Raw genomic sequence first — 20,487 nt, 5'->3', positions numbered from 1 at the left:
TAGTGACAAATGTTTTAGATACTATTTAGTGACGATTTTTTTAAAGTCTCTAATAAATTTGGATAACTGGTTTTTCAGCTTTGGACTGGTAGGCAAAGGACACACGGGTTGGAATATGAAATCTTTGTAGGCATACCTTGATATTGTTTCGATGGGACAGTTTGAGGTTATCATAATACACAAGTAGAAAAAACTAAGACAGTTTGCTGAGCCAATTAATAAATAAATCCCACAAGATAATTAGTGCTAAGGGTAAAATTTAATAGGTTAATTGTAGCTTGAGAAATGGCAGAAGGAAAATTGGCCTGGCGCCTTCTCGCTTTCTCCTTTGTTTGTGTGTTTGTTTGTTTGTTTTGGTATTAACTCTGAAACACTGGCCTATATATTTGACTCACTGACTATATGACATCAATTCCAAGAAGGCTTAGACTGTTCAATTTATATTGGACCACACAGTTGGAGCTCTTAGAGCCTCTTAATCGGAGATACCTTGCAAATTAGGGAAATGCAGTCCTGTGCCGAGGTGGGAGGACAGGTTGGACCTGGTCATGACATCACTTGATTTGGATTTCCAGGACTCTGAACACAGCCTGTTAGTCCTCAGGGCTAGTGGTATGAAAGGTGCAGGAAGGTTTAGAAGACTGCAAAGTTGGATGTAACTGACCACCTCTCAGACCAGCCACTGTTCGGAGCCCCCTTGCATTGGCAAGTAGGCCACTTCTGCTCAGGAGCCCCTACTGTCTGGAGCTGTGCTGGAGGCAGTTCCCGGTTCACGCAGACTTGGGGCCCTGCCAGTGTCGACAGTTAAAGCCTTTCCCTTCTCGGGCTCTTTTAACAAATTGACTGCAGTACAATTGCCGCTTGTTCCCCATTACTCACCTGGCCTGCCCACAGCACATCCACTCTCCTTGTTACAACATGTTCATCTAAAGTATGAGAAGGCGAGTTGGGAATATTTGAAGGGCCTTTAGCAACTGGCTTGGGTACCCAGGCTTTTTTGTTCTTTGTTCTGGTTGTTTTGGTAAGCAAGCATGCCTAAAACACAGGTTTCAGGGTGCAGCCTAGAGGGGGCACTGATGTGTAGGTGTAATGAATAGACCCTCTGACGGTGAGTATTACCTGTATTGAAGGGTAGGTGCAAACATCTACAAAGGAATGGAGAGGTGAACAGATCATGTCTGAATTATTTCTGTTTCTGTTCCTATATCGCTGCCTGGCCTCAGATCACAGCTCACGAGGCCAAATCATTGATGAGGGGAAACTCAGGACAGGTTGAGGAGGGTTTTTAGAGTTCGCCAGTGTTTCTAAGCACTGGGGGACCACGCCACATGGGACCGGTGTTGTTTCACCGGTCCCATGTGGCGTGGTCCCCTAGTTTTGTTGCCTGAATCACAGAATTTAAACTCAAATTCAACGCTCAACCCATCACACCCAGCCCAGTGATGCTGTAGCAATTGTTGAACTTGGACCTGTTTTTCTACATGTTCCAGGGCTAATGGCATAAAGCTTTCCTATTTCTCAGAGAGCAAGTTGATTTTGTTGCTACTTGCAGGAAGAAGGTGGCCTGTCCTGTGGTTAATGGGCTGATACTACAGGTTGCTCTTTAAATGTCTCTGGATTACAGTGATTGATGGAGATGTACCGGGAGGCCGTGTCTCATGGTAGACTGGGTGAAGCCTTACAGGAAATGCTGTCCCACCGCCTTTCACCAGCCACGGGTCTGTCATTTAAAAACTCAGTTTCTCCTCAGTGGAGTAAGGACAGAACACCCATTTTTAGGATGGTTACAGGGGCTTGACTGTGGTCCTCTCTGTAAAACTGGAGCTCAGATTCTGGCACACCGTGGCCACTGATGGTCATGGTGGCTAATAAATAACAATTATATTTGTCATTATAGGGAGGCAGCGTATGGGTCATGGCCCAGACCGCTGATGCTCACGGTGTGGCTGTCCCAGCGTAAAGGTGCTCATGTCCTCCTGCGGCTCGTCATTTGAACTTGCTCCCCCACTGACTGAACTCAGCACCATACCCTCCAATAAGATTTATGAGGGACGTACATTCATTTTGGGGTTGTAGAGAAAGATGAATGTGTGGAGACAGGATTAGCAGGACCCTGAAACTGTCCTTTACGTCCGAGAACGGGGACTGCTGTCAAAGTTAGGTAATATCAACTGGATCACTAAAGATGTGGATGGAATATGTTATTCTGAGGGCGGGCGAGGAGACAGTGTTTTATTGTCACGTGCGTTTCCTGTGTCTTAGTGGATTTAGGAGCACGTTTATTCTCTATCAGTTTTTATATTTTACCATTTTGCTGAGTCAGCTGAAGTAGCCTTCAACTTAAAACTTTCTGTCATACTAATTCTCGGGCACAGTGTCTCGAAGAAAAGTGCCAGGCTGCAGATGAGCGAGCAGGCGGGTTACTTCACACCCAGGGGCATGCGGGTCTAAGCCTGGGCTGGGGTCTGGCTGCTGTGGTGCTGAGGGTGCTCCACGAGCGCGTCCTTTCCAGGCCCCGGGTGGGAATCACCTGGCCTCCGAGCATCGCCTGACCTCCGGTTTCCTAGCAACTCCCAGCTGCTCAGTGGAACATGGGGTGGTTTTCCTCATTTATATGGAACAGATATTGGCTGTGTCTAAGGCTGGCTGATTGCCCATCGTGACTCGCCAACGTCCACTTCAATGCATGAATAAGCACAAGAAAGGGGTCCTAGGAAGCCACGCAGACCAACTGCCCCCCCCCCCCCCCACACACACACACCTGGCCTTCCTTCTCCTTCTGGAAAGCAGAGTCCACCCAGGACTTGCCAGTACGTTACCAGTTTTCTCAGGGCAGACTGCATTAAACGGTTCGGTTTTCAAGCAAAATTCTCCATTTGATTTTCTGATACCCCAGCCTATCTTCGTGAATATTTATACATCAGCTACATCCATTCTCAGAGAGGTAACTTTCCTTGGCTTTATTTTTTTAAGCAGATGGGGAGTGGCCGCTTCATCTCCCTTTTTTCCTGCGTCAAGGGCCTCAAGCCCCTTCTGGCTCTCAGCTAACATCAATCCGATGGCCTTAGACTCTAATAGCTGACATCTCTTTGGTTTTTGGCTCGGATTTTTCTGAGGTGCTATTTTTATTTTTCACGCTTTCTGTGGCAGTTCCAATTCCTCTTTCCTAAGTTGGCTTTTTACTTGTCTCTGAGAACCACTGTTTTCTTCCTGTATTCTCGCTTAAAAGGTGTGTTTGGAAGATTTTTGTCTCTGAATTCAAATACCTTAAAGCAAGAGAGCGCACCGGCCTGTCCACCTGGTGATTACCTGAAGCCGGCTGGTGCGGCCGTGGTGGCGGTGGCCCATCCCGCGGGCTCCTTCACCCGGGGAGGTGAGTGCAGCGTTACAGGAGCGGTGGCTGGCCAAGCATTGACAATCCGCGTTTGACAGATGCTCCTGGCTGTGGGCGAGGCACACTGGCCGCCGGGCACGGCTCTCCCTGAGTTTCCTCCTCCCGCCCTTCATTTTCCACCCCAGCATCCCTACCGCTCTGACACAACCTTGGTGCCAGCGGCCTAGGTGACTTGGAAAGTGCCACGGCTTTTTTTGGCATTGGAGTGACTGATGTGAACCTCCTTGCCAAAGTCTACAAAGAGGGACAGCTGCCTCCTAATTTGTATTTCTCAGCGTGATTTTCAGAGCAAGCCTGAATGAAGGGACGATGTATGAGCTGTTCAATACGGCGGACTGAGAAGCCGAAATATTAATAATGATGAATAGAGTGAGACTGCAGTTTAGTTTAGCAAGATCAAAAGGGTTTAGTTACATGCATCGGATAAAATGGCAATAGGTCTGTCCCAGAGGGAGGTGGCTCTGAGGGTTGCCAGATGGGATTTATGCCGAGGATTGGACCTTCTGTTGTCTTACCCGGGCTTTGGGCTTGATTTAGAATAAATCTTTAGTTCCCTCCCTTTCTCCCTGCTCCCTTCTTTGTGTTTTTGTGAGTCTCTTTCAACAGATGTTAATTGACTCTTAGGATCAGTTTTTTGTGTTTTTTTTTTATATCTTGAACTGCTGAACTCCAGATTTTAAATTTATATGACCTGTGCAAAATTTAAATTTGTCTCTCCAACCCAACCTCTCATGTTTCCTTTGTTTTTACTCCCTAATTGGGGTGAACTTGTTCCTTTTCACCCTACAGCCCTCTCAGTCCTTTAGTTTCTCGTGGTCTCCCCATGAACCCCCTGTAGAACTCCATTATTTCCTTGCCTCGATTGGATTCATTGGTGGGCCTTTAAAAAACTTTTAAAAATTGGAACATAGCACAGTATTTTTAAAAGTGATTAAATCCTAAGCGTCCAGCTTTGAATGAACACAAAATGAGCCCAGACGTAAAATAACGTCCTGGATCGGAGATGCTGAGCCATTTAGTCATGAACTTGCGGCTTCCTTGAGATCCCTCGACTCACTGACCTCTCCTCCCTCCGGATTGCCAGCCTTGTCCAAGATAAGAGCCACATTCCCATGGTGCTGTCAATCATCGGGAGATGTGCTTTGATTGGCTCTAGCTCACATTTTCGGCAGCCTCCCTGCTCTCCACCCCACTCACCCAGGCTTTCCCACACTCCCTAACCTGATGTGACCCACTCCAGCATGATCTCACCTTGTAATCCACCACAGGACTGACAACATCTGTCTTTCATCACCTCTCCTGCCCTCCTCCACAGCGCCCCATTTCTTATTGTCTTCCTCCCTTTGTCAGGTCCTCATTATATTCTGCGAGCCACATTCCTAAAACTGCCGCATCCCAGGCCACCTGGCTATTTAGCTGTTTCATGTGAGGCCACAGCCTAGTGGCTCTCACCATGGCCACAGAACCTGGGTCCATGCGTTCTGTCTTTGATTCTTACTTCTCTGACCTGGATTTGAACTTGGCCACAAACTTGTGATGTCCACCTGGCTTTGGCGTGATATACCAGCTCACGTTGCCACTGCTGACCTCTGCTCCATTGTCGATTTGCCTTTGAGACTTAATAGTATTAACCACTGTAGAGTTTTAAGCTATACACCAACCTCACTTTATCATCATGGATCTTGGTCTTTCTGAGTCTCAGCCTGTTCCCCACTGGTGTCCCCTCCTTCCCTTTCTCCACAGGATCTCTTCCACCGTATGCCTCACACACTTGCTACCCCCTCAGTCTCCTGGGCAGACTCTTGACTCTTCTGCATCGAGGCACAGAATAACTGGGCCACCAGTGACCTACACAGTTTATACACATACGTGTCGAATTTAATAATAAGCACTTATTTAAAAGGCACCATGATGTCGGGCTTTGCATAGATGCCTGTATGATTCTCTTGGTCCTTCCTCAAGGTTGCAAAGTGGCAACCATCACACACACCCTCACAGAACATTCTTATTCATGTCTTTCAACAAGTAGCTTTTGGGCACCTGTTGTGCCCTTGGGAGGATGCATTACCCAATAAAGCAAACAAAGACCTTGGCCTCTTGGAGTAAACATTAACTCCTGAAAGGAATGAGGGCTGTGCCAAAATAGGTTGCTCTTTTAATTAGGAAGGAAAATTGTTTCCCAGGAGTCCCTCAGTAGGTTCTCCTCATATTTCCCTGTTTCTAGGGCCAGACTGGGGCCTGTGGTTGAGCCTCACTCCACAGGATGCTAGGAGAGTGAGTATCTGGCAAAGGCGAATGGGTTTGCAGGGTTGGCTTGGAGTGATCTCACTCCCAGGACAGCTGCCTGAGTACAGCGGGAGTTTCATTAGCAAGTGAGGTCTGAGTAAAACTTTAGATGAGGAGTGGAAGGGATGAAGATGGAAAGATAGAAATACTGCGGTGTCTGGATTTTATCTTGTATAAAGTTTGGAGAACTTTTAGCAGGGATGTGATATCAGATTGTTGGGATAGACATTTTACACCTGTAACAGTTCTGAGGGAGAATTTAGATAAAGTATACTTTTCTTATCTATTGAGACTGATTGGGCGTTTAACAATAGAAAGGGAAATGAACCTAGTACTTTAGGTAGCATTAATTAATAACGTGTAACAATAGTAGGTTTGTGTACACACAGATATCAAGAAATGTCTTAAAAGCAGTATTCAGAGTTGACAGTGGCACCTTCTATAACGGCACTTCCTAAACTAAAAGTGGTTATATAATGGTGAAAGAGCCGTTCTTTTTTACTGTTGCCAGTTAGCTGTGGACTGGTATTTTTAAAAAACTCAGTAACAGTGGTGTAACCATGTCAGACTGCTGTAAAGTTGCTCCGTGCTCACTCCCGTTATTCGTACACATCTCATCATAAACCAGCACCCATCACAGGCTGCACTTGGAGTCATGCTCTTCTGGTTTTCCCGGGGGGAGGAAGAGCACAGAATCCAGATACAGGTCCCAGGGCTTACTAGTCCCATGACCTTGAGCAAGTACTCGGGTTATATCCACTTCACTTCCTCCATGTATATAATGGAAGGATATTCCTGGCTCGCCCACTTGCCTCAGTAGGGTTCTTAGAGATTTAATCAAGGTGGCAAAAATCCTTGGTGTGGAGTAACCCGTATTTAAATATTAGGTACTATTCATTTGCTGTGTCGCCTTTAATTCAGGAAGGAAACCATAGCTTTATTTCAGTATTGAGAATTAAACACCAGCTCCACTGTTGGTGATCCGGGGTCCTGTATTTGCAGGGACACACTGGCAGAGGCGTCCACAGGAAAGCTCCAGGCACCTTGTCCCCAAGAGGGGAGGCGCAGGCGTGAAGACTGGGCACTTCCTGCAGCTCCCTGGGGATTCGCAGGTGGGAGGGAGGCAGGTGGGGGAGTGTGCGGAGAGGAGGGAAGGAAACCCCGCAGCGTGCAGGGTTCTAAGGAGAGGAAGCGAAGTCAGAGCTGCAGGTGCAGAGGAGGCCCTTGAATCAGGAAAGCGGAAAGGCCTACGAATGGAAGAAAGAAGCCACGGACGAGGGTGGGCTCCCATTCTTGTAGCTCAAGGAAGCGTTTGACCAGACGTTAAATACTGATTTTCAGGCCATTTGTAGGTTTGGAAACAAGTATGTGACAAGGGCACAATGGTAGCTAAGATTCAAAGGAGTAAATGTCCCAGGGATGCAGTTAAAGAGAAAGGGGCTTGAACTGCACATTGGGGAGCTGTTGGCACAGCTTTTCTAAGCAGAGACTTGCCAGTTTAGGGGGGGGAGGGGAAGAATCAGAGTGTATGTGTCCCCTGTTCAGTCTAGCTTTCTTAAAAAATTCCCCCAGTGGGGCTCTTTTTCAATGTTACCATAAGTCCTGAAGATGCGGGGTTCAGTGATCTGTTTAAAAAAAATCCTAGGACTCTTTTGGAGTGACTGGAAACTAAATATAAGTTTATTAGGAAAAATTAAGTTAATATATTCTGTTTGATTTGAAGCCAATGGAAATTCTTTATGTCCTAATATATTTGTGTAGAATCTGTTAGTCTCATGAAAACTGCTCATGGGGTCTCTTCTATTTCACATTTGCATGTTTATCATTGTTGAAAAATAGATACCGTTTTTGGTTAGAGGTAATATTTTAGTCTCTGTATGGGTCTTGATTTAAAAAGGTCTCAGTTCATTTTTATAAAACATGCTCCAAGTATCAAACAAATGCAAATAAAATTATACCGTTAAGCCTTGCTGTTCTTTCATTGTCCAAACAGACCAGGAGCTCAGCCTAACTTGGTGCAGCAACACTGTCCAGTGGAAAAATAATGTGAGTCAGATGTGAAATTAAAATTCTTCCAATAGCCACATTTGAAAGTGTACAAAGGAATTAGTTTTGTGAAATTAGTTCTAAAAATATATTGTAGCCCAGTATATCCCACAGTTATTTCAACATAGTAAATTTTAAAATTATTAATAACATATTTTACATTACTTTTTTCATATTGATTTCCCCCCCCCCATCTGGTGTATAATTACCTTTAGCACACAATTCTGTTTGTACTGTTTGAATGCACTATTGGCCTGGCTTTCATTCTCTAACTCAGGTCAGCAGACTTTTTCTGTAACTGGCAAGATAGTAAATATTTTAGGCTTTGCCATTGTGGTGTGGAAGCAATCACAGACAATGCATGGCTATGTTCCAAGAAAACTCTATTTACAAAAACAGGTGGCAGGCTGATGGGGCTACAGTTGAAGTTTCCAACGCCTGCTGTAACTAAATTAGTTAAATGTATTGTCTTATTTGTGTTTTAATTCACAGAAGTGGATTTCTGTTTTGGCTTAAGGTCCACTACCAGGATAGCTATTGTGATAAATTTCATTCAAGAATATTCAGGAAAAATGTACCAGGAAGCAAACTCCATTGTTAAATGATGAATGCTTGGGAACTGCAGGAACTCTCCCTCCCCCTTTCCTGAGTGGCACCTAGCAGGACCAGCAGCGTGCCTAGTGATGCCTGGAACTGGCTGGGAATCATGCCCTTTCTGCCTGGGTTTGAAAACTGGCTCTGTCAGGCATAAGCTTTGTGACCCTAGTCCAGTTAATTAACCTCTCTGTGCCTCAGGTTATGCATCTGTAAAATGGGGGTGTTGATAATACCTACCTGATAGAGTTGCTAACATAAAATAAAAGCCATCATGGTAAAGCTAGCCTAGCGCCTGGCACATAGTAAGTACAAAGTTACACATTAGCCTTCGCAGTGACTGCGACTAGGACTGCTGCGGCCACTGTTACTACCACTGTTGCTACTAGTAGTGTTACTACTGCTGCTACCACCACAGAGGTTCACAAATAGAAGCCAATCCATGCACCAGAACAGAAGCGCTTCACCATGATCAGCCACCCGCAGGTGATCCTGGCAGCTGCTCACATGCTGTCACTCTGGACTTGAACTCGTTCAGTATCTAGGGAAGCTTTCGCAGAGTCTTCCGGGGTTCTGATGTTGGAAGTGGGTGTCTGTTGCTCCTCTGGGTTGGTAACCTGTGGATGTGGCTTAGGTCACTCACATTCTTTGGACCTACTTGATGAAAATGCTAGTGCCTGCCTACCTTGCAGGGTGGTAGAGATGAGCACATGATATCTTGTGTGACAAGTACTTTGGAAGGTGTAGAGTGCTGCGCAAATGTTAGCTGATGGCATTTTGTGACTGCTGCTCTGTCTGCCTTATATCACACATTTAATTTGATCACAGCATGGTCATGGTCTGATTTAATTCATAGGGTGGTTGTAAGGATCAAGTGAGTTCTTACATGTAGAGTGCTTAATTCTACACTAATGGAAACAGTTCCTTTTCTAGGTGTAGGTAGTGCTATTTTATTTTTTAAGATTTTTAAAATTGATTTTTAGAGAGGAAGGGAGGAGAGAGAGAAACATTGATATAAGAGGGTAACATCCATCGGCTGCCTCCTGCACCTCCCCTACTGGGGATTGAACCTGCAACCTGGGCATGTGCCCTGACCGAGAATAAACTAGTGACCCTGTGATGCACGGAATGAAACTCAACCAACTGAGCTACACTGGGAGAGACTTTATAATCTAATGGGGAGTTCACATGGGCATGTCTAATGGATATGCAAAAATATGTGATAAGAGCGAAAGCATGGTCAAGGTCACATCATGTCCCAGGAACCCAGGGAAGGGGGAAATCACAGGTGACTTTGGTGGCCGCATCAGGAACAGTTTATTGAAGATAAAACATCTGAGAAGTTTATGAAACTCCACCGTTAAAGACAATAGGAGAACATTCCAGGTGAAGAGGCTAGTTCAGCTGAGGTAAGGCAGGAAGTGAAGGGTTTAGTCAAACAGCTAGTTATATATAATTTGACTCAAATGCAGGGTATGCGTAGGAGGGTATTGACTGGAAAGGCAGATTGAGGGCAGATTGCAGGGGCCTTTATTGTGCATTTGAGGCCTTTGTCTTAATTTGGTGTGTGCTGGAAGTTTGTGAACAGGGGTATGATGTGGCTACAGCTGTGCTTTAGAAAGATTTCGTGTGTGTGTGTGCACATGTGTATTTATGTTCACATTTTCCCTTTTACATTAAGTAGTCGGGGCTCGTGTGGATCTGAGGTGAGCACACAGCTTTAGCTGTAACAGAGTTGGGGTTTCTTGCTCGGGGTGATAACTGTATTGGCTGGCAGGGGTGTGGTGGGAAGGCTGTGCTTGGTGAGGGAGAAATTTCCATACTCTGACCTTCAGGACTGACTCACAGCTTTTGCCAGTCCTGTAACCCTGTTGCTTCCTGCTCCTTACCTGGGAGGACATTGCCTCTTTTCCAGGGAAAATTAGTTTCTGCCTGTTATCAAAATTCGAGAATTAGCAGGGTGGCAACAGCAGCCAGGAGAGAAATGACTTCTGTAAGTACGATGAACCTTTCTCGCCCGTTCTGTTGGCTTTTGTTTGCTGCCTGTTCAAGGTCAGGAAAATCATATCGCTGCTCTGTAACCATGCTTTTGAAAACTGTTCAAAGCCTGATACATTTCTTACCCAAAATTTATTCGCTGCCTTTGAGAGTTTGATGGAGCAGAGAAAGCAAATAAAGATCAAGAGGACTTACATCTTTAATTCTTTTGTTGTTGTTGTTAATGAGTAAGACTTTCTCAGTCAGTATAGGGCTGGGAATGATACTTTGATTAGTAGAACATAGTCGACTTCTGGAATCTTTGACTTCTTAAAGTCGGAGGAGAGTTATTGTAGGTAAGGTGTTTTTTGGTGTTTGGGTTTTTTTTGTGTGTGTGTTTTTGGTTTTTTGCTTGTTTGTATTTGAAGTTGAATTAGGGGTAGAGGTAGATCCCCTAATGGTAATGCAAATACAATAGACCTGATATATTAAATCTTCTGTGTAAGGCTTGTTGCAATGTCTGTCCCCTACTCTGCATTCTTTACTGATCAAAATAAAGAATTCTGGATTCCAGGATAATTTTTCCTCTAAAAAAGTTTCCATCTCATTCCTTTGAGAGTTGTATCCTTTGGAAATATGCTGCCAATTTTATAGCATCAGTAGGAAAATAGGTTTGATGTGTACAAGTTTGATTCACATGTTAGTTTTCAGGAATGCAAAGCTCTTTGAGATCTACTTTCCTAATTGTTTGATTTAAACAAATATTAACACTGGTTTGAACAGGTCATTGAGCCTTGCTCAGTCCCAGTTTCCTCATCTACAAAATGGAATGATGTTACCCACCGAGCCCACCTCAGCTGGGTTTCTGTGATCAAGTAGTATATGAATTGAAGGATTGCTGTTGGTACCTCATGCACGTAAACAAAAGAGCACTTGGTTTCTGCAAGGCTGCTAAACAAGAATTTGAAATTCTGTGTGTATAATCAACAGCAAGTCTTTGGAGGTGGAACAATAGAATCCTTTTTAAAAATGTATTAATGTTTTTAACATTATATTTTTATGGTTATTTTGGACTTTAAAGGAATCAAGATATCTGCTGATAAACATCTATGAAATCATTCAAAAATTAAGGCAACATGAAATACCTGGTTAACAACAGTTATTAATGGAAATGAAATTTAACTTCCACTTCCTGTCAGGCAAGGCAAAAGAGGGAATGCAATGCATTTTTATTCTGTTTTCTCTTTTCATCACTATATTTTCAGTGTGTTTTGCCTTAATTCCTTTGGCACAAGGTAGGGCATAAGTGAATTACAGTGAGTTATATGATTGTCAGTTTACACATTTATTGTCAAATAAAGTATGTTATTTCTTCTAGAGAGATTCTCTTTTTCCCCCCTTCAAACCAAATTTAAAAAAAGTTTAATCTCATTGATCCAGGTGAAGTGATATCGCGTAGCAATGGGTGATGGCCGAGTGAAATTAGAATCCGTTATGTGCCCATCCTTCGTCCTGTCTAGCTTGTCCTCTTGTAGAGTGACAAGTATTCTCTATTGTTCTCACACGAGACAGCAGGGTCTCACCCTCGCTGTAGTGCTGACTTTCCCACCATCACCTGGCCCGGTTTCTTGCAGAGATAGTGCTTCCTCAGCTTGTGTGACTTTTACCATCAGAGTAGAGAAAGGTACCTTCTCCCTAATGCCTTGGCTGGCCCCCACCAAACGCCACTGGCCTCTGGATCCCCCCCGCTTCTTGGGTCCTCAGTTGGTTTCTGTGAGATCTCTCAAATAATGAAAAGCATTAGAACCTCAAGGATCCATAGGTAATAGCTCACTCTATTTTCTTAATTAAATAAGCACAGCTCGAATGTCCCCCTACTGTAGACAGGTAATGATTTCCAAGTCCACTGTCACACCTCTTATTTTCTTTATGCAGTATTTATGAAATTATGGAAGGCAAGGTAATGTTCAGGGTAATCAGATTCATTAATGCATAAATGAATTTCTTTCCATTCTGTCCTTGTAAACCACCTCCCTTGTCCTGTTGTCCTTTATTTAGATTTTAAGTTGCAGAAGGTAGGGCTTGCCCGTAATTGAGTTTTGTGGAGGGCTTAGCATGCTCTATTTGTTTTGTCTAGCCATTCTGAAGTCTTAATTTTTTCAGGTGGTAGGGGAAAAAAGGTTTTTCTAATTTTTTTGTAGAATTAAATTACCTGAAACTAAATATATTTAATCCTGTCTCCAGGATGCAGACTTTCTCTTTCATCCATCTCTTCTTGTCCATTTTAAATGCCTCTATGTCTGTCTGACTTTTAAAATACTTTCTTGTAAAACAAAAAACACACACGCAAAAACACCACACACACCCCCAAAAAACAAAAAAAGCAGCTTTATTGAGATATAATTTACCTACTATGCATTTGACTCTTTTAAAGTGTATAATTCAGTGGTTTTTTGTTTGTTTTGGTATATTCATGGATATGTACGACCATCGCCACAGCCATTTTTAGAACATTATTGTCCCTCAAAAAGAAACCCCCGTCCAAAATTTTGGCTACCGCCCCCCGCCGGTCCCCCCAATCTCCATCCCTTCCACCAGCCCTAAGCAATCACCACTGTACTTTCTGTATGTAGACTTTCTGTTCTTGACATTTTATATGAATGGAGTCAGGTAATGCGTCGTCTGTTGTAACTGGCTTCTTTCATTTAGTATAAGGCCCTCAAGGCTCATCCGCGTTGTAGCATGCATCTCTGCTCAGCTCCTTCCTCTCTAGCTGAGTAACGTTCTGTTGTATGGATATGTCACATTGTGTTGATCTATTCATTAGTTGATGGGCAACTTAAAGCACCCTTACAGCAGCTTCTTACCTCGTCCCCTGATTCCCTTTCTCTCTTTCACCAGATTCGATCCAGAACCTCTGGAGTCCATTGTCTGATTTTTACCTTGTACACAAGAGTATTTTTTGTAGATCTTCAAAGATGTCTAGCCATATAGAAAATTTCATATTATATATATGGGATTCTTTCCTTTCTTTAATGTAGCCTAATTTTCTTTACCTTTTTTCTTAGCTGTCTCTTCTTCCACCAGCCGTAGCAGAGCCCATTCAGTAAGGCGTGCATCTTTCTGTGCTTTTCTGTACGTGCATATTTTGACATATATATTCATGCACACGTACATAAGTAAAGGGGTCGTCATTTGTTTTACATAAATGATTACATTATTGTAATCTGTCTTGCTTTCTCACCTTGCGAAAGGCCTGAGAATTAAGTGGTATATCTTTACTTTGGTCTTTTTTTTTTTTTTTAATGGCTGCGTAACATTTCATGCTGTGCATGATATGAAAATATACCCAGTTTCTGATTTTGCCGTTGCCAGTAAGGGGATCCTTCTGCAACATAAGTCAGACCATGCTCATCTCCTGCTCCAAACCCTTACCTTGAAAACAATGGCCATCTAGGTTGAGCCCCGTGTCCACCATCAGCCCAGGTCCCTCCCCACCTCCCCGTGTTCTCTCTCAGACTAACTACTGAACATGCCAGGCTCCTTTTCCAGCTCTCAGCATTTGTTCGAGCTGTGTTCTCTGTGTGGAATGGCCCTTCTGCTCAAGCATTGAATAGTACTTGCAAGAGCTCAGACTCTGGGTCAGACTGGGGTTCAAATTCATGGGCCGCCCATACCCTCCTCAGTATTTTTCTCTCTTCTTTCCCAAGGAAGTTAATTTTCATCTTTATTATGGTTTTATATTAGACTTTCTACTGTATAAGTAGTAGTGCTTGGTGTACCTATCACCATCCAAATTCAGGGTCCTTGGAAACAAAATCCAGCCCCTCTGAGGTTATATGCAGTGTACAGAGGCAGGGGGTTGTGGGGATCTGCACCTTCCTCTCAATTTTGCTGTGAACCTAAAACTACTGTTAAAAAAAAATTGTCAAAACAAAAAACTATGGAGTCCCAGCCAGGTGGCTCAGTGGTTTGGAGTGTTGTCCAGTACACCAAAAATGTTGTGGATTTGATCCCGGTCAGGGCACATACTTGGGTTGCAGGTTCAGTCCAGGGTTGGGGAGCGTAAAGGAGGCAACCAGTCGATGTTTCTCTCACATCGATGATTCTTTCCCTCCCTCCTTTTCTCTCTTCCGCTCACTCTAAAATCAATAAACATATCCTTGGGTGAAGATTACAAACAAACTATGGAGACAGTGAAAAGATTAGAGGTTAGTAGGAGTTGGGAGCGCTTAGAGGGTCTTAGGGCAGTGAAACTACTCTGAATGACACTCAGATGGTGGCTTTATGTCATTATACAGTCACCAAAACCTAGAGTGTAACGTAAACTATGGAGTTTGGGTGATAACAGTGTCAGTGTAGGTTTATCAGTTACAACAAATGTTCCGAGTTGGTGGGGGATGTTGATTAAAGAAAAAAAAAAATGTAGCCCCCACCTGGTTTTTAATTCCCCAGAGCATGAGTCACAGAGCCTTGCATGCAGAGGTGTTTATTAATTTAGTAATTCCGTAAGTGGATTAAGACCAGACTCCTGGGACTATAATTGCCCTGGTTTATGGCTGTTACTTCCAAAATTCACCCTAATTGTCACCGTCAGAGCTCCACTGTTAGCACACGGCGGGCAGTCTTTGCGGGGTGAACTCCAGTTCTGGGGAGCGAGTTACCAGCGAAGACCAGTGCACCCGCGAAGTTTTAAAGGGCAGCATGCCTTTAAGTTTGTGGCTTGTCCAGTCTCCAGCTGTGTCATCTCTGAGCACTAAATTCACCAGGAAAGGAAGTGGGAAGTCCAGAGAGAACCACCAGTGGAAATACAGGTTTACCCCCTTCATGATGGCAGCGTGGGTTGCCCCTGGCGACAATCTGCCTATAGATCCCCCTGCCCCTGGTTAAGTTTCTGGGAAGGGGCAGAAACACAATCGCAGTGGGCGCCTGGAAAGAGCGGCCACTGCCGGTGGCTCCCTCCCTCCCTGGCCCCCACCCCTCCCTGGGCCATATGAAATCCTACAACCACACCACACTAATTAGGCCGAGAATGGAAGGGGTTGTCATGGCAACCGAGCACTTTTTAAAGCACAGGAATGGTGTTCATTATTGTTCAGTGTCTTTAGCTGTGGCGAAAAGGTCAGTGTGGCAGTTGTTTTCCATATGAATTTTGGCCCCAGAGCCAAACTGAAAGTGGAATGTTCCTCGGAGAGGCTGGAAGATGGTGAGTGGGGCTGAACTTTCTGGATGGGGCATCCCTTTAGCAATCTATTTTAGAATGTTTTAATAACTCGTGCCGGAGTAAGCAATTGCACGGACTTTGTTAAACAGAGATTGGAAAATGTAAAGAAGCAAGGCAAAGATGGGTCAGGAATGCTGAAAGCTTGAGAGGGAATTTTTATTTAAAAAGTGTCAAATGATGACATATTAAATTAGGAGGTTTCTCTGGTTGTGAATTTAACGAAGTTGACTAAATCTGATGCTTTATTCGGTGTTTGTTTTGTATTAGCTCTACGCTAGTCAGATTATATTCCAAAATAAATATAAAAAGCATTTTAACCAAATACCGTCAGTACAACTGCCTCTCTCCATTTGTTAATCCAAATATTAAGGTAGAACAGCAACCAAGGGTAATTTTGTTTTTCCTGCTTTTATGTTTTTCCTACTTTTCTAAGGATATTTGAAATAATCAAGACTAAAAACCTGTGAGCCACAATTCTTGGGATGTTTGCCCTAATTTATTGGCTATCCTCGGGTAGAATACTGCTGAGTACAGACAATTTGACCAGTGTTTGCAGAAGAGATTAAATATAAGTCAGCCTGCTGGAGATGATGGGAGGGCAGCTATTCTATCAAAAGCTGTAGGGGAGACTTGCAAAGCATTCTTGAAGTTTATTTTATGCTAGTTTGGAAAGTGTACAGAATAACATGGCTTTCAGCCTAATTTTGTGTTAATGACCAACTATGTTTTTATGGCTCACAAATTTGAGCCACTTTCCATATTTTGCACTTTTAGACAGTGTACTTATAGCCCATGGCACTATTTTTTCAGCCATTTTTTACGCAGTTGTGTAGGATAACAAAATTCCAGTTAATGAAAGGGAATGGGTATTTGAATTAAAAAACAAGTCACTGCCCACAAAGCTGTGAATGGGAAGTGGCCTACTTTTGGGCTTTACTCTGAAAGACTTATTGTCCTGTGAGCAATCCCAGTTTGTTTGGCAATTGAGTGGATAAGGGAGTACATTTCAGAATGTTAAGTCTTGGTTTGATTTCCTCTGTTTTTAATTTGCATGTTCAGGGATTAATTTATTTAGTGATCATGGTATGAAGCGCTCCATAAATGTGGTGTTTGACTAGAAATAGAGAAAATTAAAATTCTCCTTCATTTTTTACCTTTTTTTCCACCTTCATCCCCTCCCCCTGCTGGGTCATTGTACTTTTTAGCTAAAAAAAAGTCTTTAAATGCCTTGAAATTGAAGTTTAAAAAGTAAATAAAGTGATATTTGTATGGCGCTTTAGGTTCTTTGGAAAACATAGATTTAAATATGGTGGTATATTTATGATGTTTGTAAAACAATCAGAAATTGAAACAGATATTAATATCAAGGAATTATTGGTATCTTTTAAGAGATGATAATGGTAGTGTAGTTATATTAAAAATTATGATGATGATATATTTACAGATGATGAGGTGGTGTGATATCTGGGACTTGATATCCAAAGGAAATCCAAGGGCAGGAGTAACTGGGCTGCTGGATGGGGCAGAACTAACAGGGGGTGCTGGTTATTGAAGCTAGGTGATGGGTGCCTGGGGGTGGGGTTCACCTTCTGAGTTTTTTTTAGTGTGGGTTCAGTGTGTGTGTGTGTGTGTACAACAGTGGTGGGTGGCCTTGTTAACTTTATCTTCTCACCTTCCGCATGTTTCAGATGCCAGACCAGTTTGACCAGGCGGTGGTGCTAAACCAGCTGCGGTACTCGGGGATGCTGGAGACGGTGAGGATCCGCAAGGCTGGGTATGCTGTCCGAAGACCCTTTCAGGATTTTTACAAAAGGCAAGACGGAGCTGAATAAATCCACTTCTTTTTCAAAGGGAGTGGGAAGAGAGTAGAAGGTGACGCTGCCCCTCTGCGTTGCAGGTATAAAGTGCTGATGCGGAACGTGGCTGTGCCTGAGGACGACAGGGGGAAGTGCATGGCCTTGCTGCAGCTCTACGACTCCTGCCACAGCGAGTGGCAGCTGGGGAAGACGAAGGTAAAGTCACAGGGACAGAATAGCCCCGCCAACGCCTGGGCCATGTCAGGGCGATGCCACAGGCTTCAGTGTTCTGTGGTCCTGCTGACCACTTGTTTTTTAACATTGGAAACGGTACTGTCAGGATCATGCCTGGCATAATCTTTTGTCTTCCAAATGGAAGTCCTTGAGTTTTCAGGGACTCTGTTGGCTTACTGGCTGCCACCTGGGGCTGCTGTCTGCTCCTAGACACCCCCCCCCCCTCCGCCCAGGTCTTTAACACATGACCCCCTCCCTCACCCTCCCACAGCATGGCAGCTCGCTTCTGCAAGGCCAGCAGGAGAATCTCTCGCTCCAGTTTCCTAAGATGGAGTCTTAACGTGATGTAGTCACAGAAGTGACATCCCATCACCTTTGCCATGTTCCGTGGGCTAGAGGGAACTCACAAGTTCTGCGCACACTGGTCAGAGTAAATGGGTATATCTCATCGGGTGTCACTTTGCGATGTGTCCTCACAGGTTTATGGGTCTCTGTACCTGGAATTCTTCTTTCCCCTCCTAATTCAGCCAAACTCATCCTTCAGGTATGGACTTAGATGTAGACTTGGACAGGAATCCTTTTGGACATTCTTCAGTGCACCCCATCCCAAAAGTTTACCCCAAAACTGGGTTAAGACCCTCCTATGTCATCTCACATCACCCTATTTTTGGCCCTGTTGTAATATCTTGTCAATGCCTGTTGACTTCTCTGCAGTCCCCCAATGGAGAATGTTGAGTTATTTGTTTGTTCTACACACTGCACATAGTAGGAGCTCAATCATTGAACAAGGGTGCCGTACGTTTACTCAACTCAAGAAGGGCTTTCTATAAACTGATATCTTCTTTCCGTCTCACTGCTTTCTACAGCGGAGTAACATCCAAGATCATTATGACTTAGCCAGTGACAGTCTCTTCTGAGCTCTGAGAATTCAGTCCACCTTCACTTACAACTTTCATTATGGAAACCAGGCCCAAGCAAGACTTGGGAGCAGTCGTAGCACAGGGGATACAGAGACATAAAGGCATGGGCATTGCCCTCGGTGTACTTTGTTGCTGAGGGATAAGACATCCAGATACAACTGGAAAACCCTACATTATAATCTCTTTACAGAATAAGAACACAGTTTTCCAGGAGAGAGCTCACCATGGATTGAGATGATCGGGGAAGTAGTCAAAAAGGGGAAATCTTTAAAGAAGACTTAAATTATAATTGGTAAAAAGTTGGAAGAAGTAGGAAGGAAACTTACCAGTTCACAGACACATTAGGAAGTAAATATAAACAGAGTATTTGAGTTGTGTGCACTAAATAGCTTTGACATTAACCGACCAGCGTTCGACTTGATTATACATTAGTGTGTGTTTCAGTAAGTATTGCCTCCAGGAGGTCTTTGCATTTAAAGCCTTGAACCTCTGATGAACCTCTAGATTTTCTGGTAATTTCTGCAATTATAGGAAGAAGATTATAGGGAAAACTATGTAGGAGAATTATCGTGGCAGTTTTATACATGCTTGGGAACCCAGGGCAGGAGTAGGTAAGGCTGTGGGTCACAGGTGGTAGGAATCTTTATTTCCTTTTTTTTGCCCAAATGTCTTGGAGGAGGCAGAGCAGAGTCTAGGGAAAATGTGCCATCAACAGAACATGATGCATCATGACAGACCAGGATGAATCACAGCATAAATTTAAAAATCATGAGTGAGAGAGGGTGTCATTCAGCTCCCTCCCTCAACCAAAATGCCCACATGGTAACATAGGAAAGCATAGTAATATTTGGCACTAGGTTTTTAGGGAATAATTCAGAACTTATTCATGCATTAAATCTGAAGTTGCATAATTAAAAGCTATTTTGATTGAGGGGTTATTTTTTTCAAAAACATTTTTTCAAAAGTTAGGAATTCTGGTACAAAGTGCCAGTTATCAGACACACTTCTCTTATTTGACAAGCATAGAATTAAGGAGCCCATTCCCAGAAGCAGGCCAGCAATTAGCTGTAATCTACTTAGTCCCGATTCTGGTATTCTCGTGAGGGCAGAACTGGTGCGTAGCTCACCTGGTTCAATTCTGATTTCAAAATCAGTTTTCAGACTCACATTCTTAATGTCAACTTTTTTATGTGCATTAAAGTTTTTGAAGCCAAGATGGGCATGAAGAGTGGATTTACATGTGATAACAAAGAGCATTTTGCAAATTTCTTAGCTTTCCCTCCCCTTCCCTCCCTCCTTCCCCTCCCCCTCTCTCCCTCTCCCTCTCCTCTTTCTCTCTATTTCTTAATGCAGGGGGAGTATCTTTGTATTTCTTGTTATTTACACTTATTTTAGGACTGGTGCTAGTCCATGAACTATTTGTCCTGGCCCATGATGAGTATTCATAAACTTTTATAACAATATCACAGTCCTTTTATGCCTGATGAATCTAATAATAATAACCGTAAAATGAGACTTTTTATATATCCTTTTTTTCTTTCTAGTAAAAAATTTTTACTATATTTTACAAATATCTTAGTCTATGACAGATCAAAAGTTTAAAAAAATGGTAGGCAACAAGAGCAAAATTAAACAAATGGAATTACATCAAACTAAAAAGCTGCACGGCAAAGGAAACCATTCAAATGAAAAGGCAACCTGTGGAATGGGAGAAAATATTTGCAAATCACATATCTAATAAGGGGTTAATTTCTTTTTTTTTTTTTTTAAATATATCTTTATTGATTTCAGAGAGAGGAAAGGAGAGGGAGAGAGAGAGCTAGAAACATCAATGATGAGAGAGTCATTGATCAGCTGCAGCCCGGAACCCGGGCATGTGCCCTGACCGGGAATCGAACCCTGATCGCCTGGATCCTAGGTCGACACTTAACTGCTGAGCCACGCCCGGCCGGGCAGGGGTTAATTTCCAAATTAATATAAAGAACTCATACAACTCAGTAGCAAAAAAAAAAAAAT

The 20,487-nt window shown here is 43.4% G+C and overlaps 1 protein-coding gene across 3 annotated transcripts in view; it reads left to right on the top strand.

The window, feature by feature from the left end:
- Positions 1-20,487, top strand: part of MYO10 (myosin X) — a 179,115-nt gene that overhangs the window by 130,456 nt on the left and 28,172 nt on the right. For 2 of the 3 annotated variants that reach the window (XM_081131248.1, XM_081131247.1), the window contains 2 exons: positions 17,210-17,334; positions 17,419-17,533. In XM_081131248.1, the coding sequence (XP_080987374.1) occupies positions 17,210-17,334; positions 17,419-17,533 (240 nt within the window). Of the gene's footprint in view, positions 1-15,412; positions 15,504-17,209; positions 17,335-17,418; positions 17,534-20,487 lie in introns of those variants that run through there. The other variant, XM_081131249.1, reaches the window with a different exon arrangement.

Source organism: Miniopterus schreibersii, assembly GCF_964146895.1.
Source record: "Miniopterus schreibersii genome assembly, chromosome: 3".
NCBI classification, from domain to species: Eukaryota; Metazoa; Chordata; class Mammalia; order Chiroptera; family Miniopteridae; genus Miniopterus; species Miniopterus schreibersii.
The sequence above is the reverse complement of the archived record's forward strand: the minus strand, read 5'-3'. Positions and strand labels throughout refer to the sequence as shown.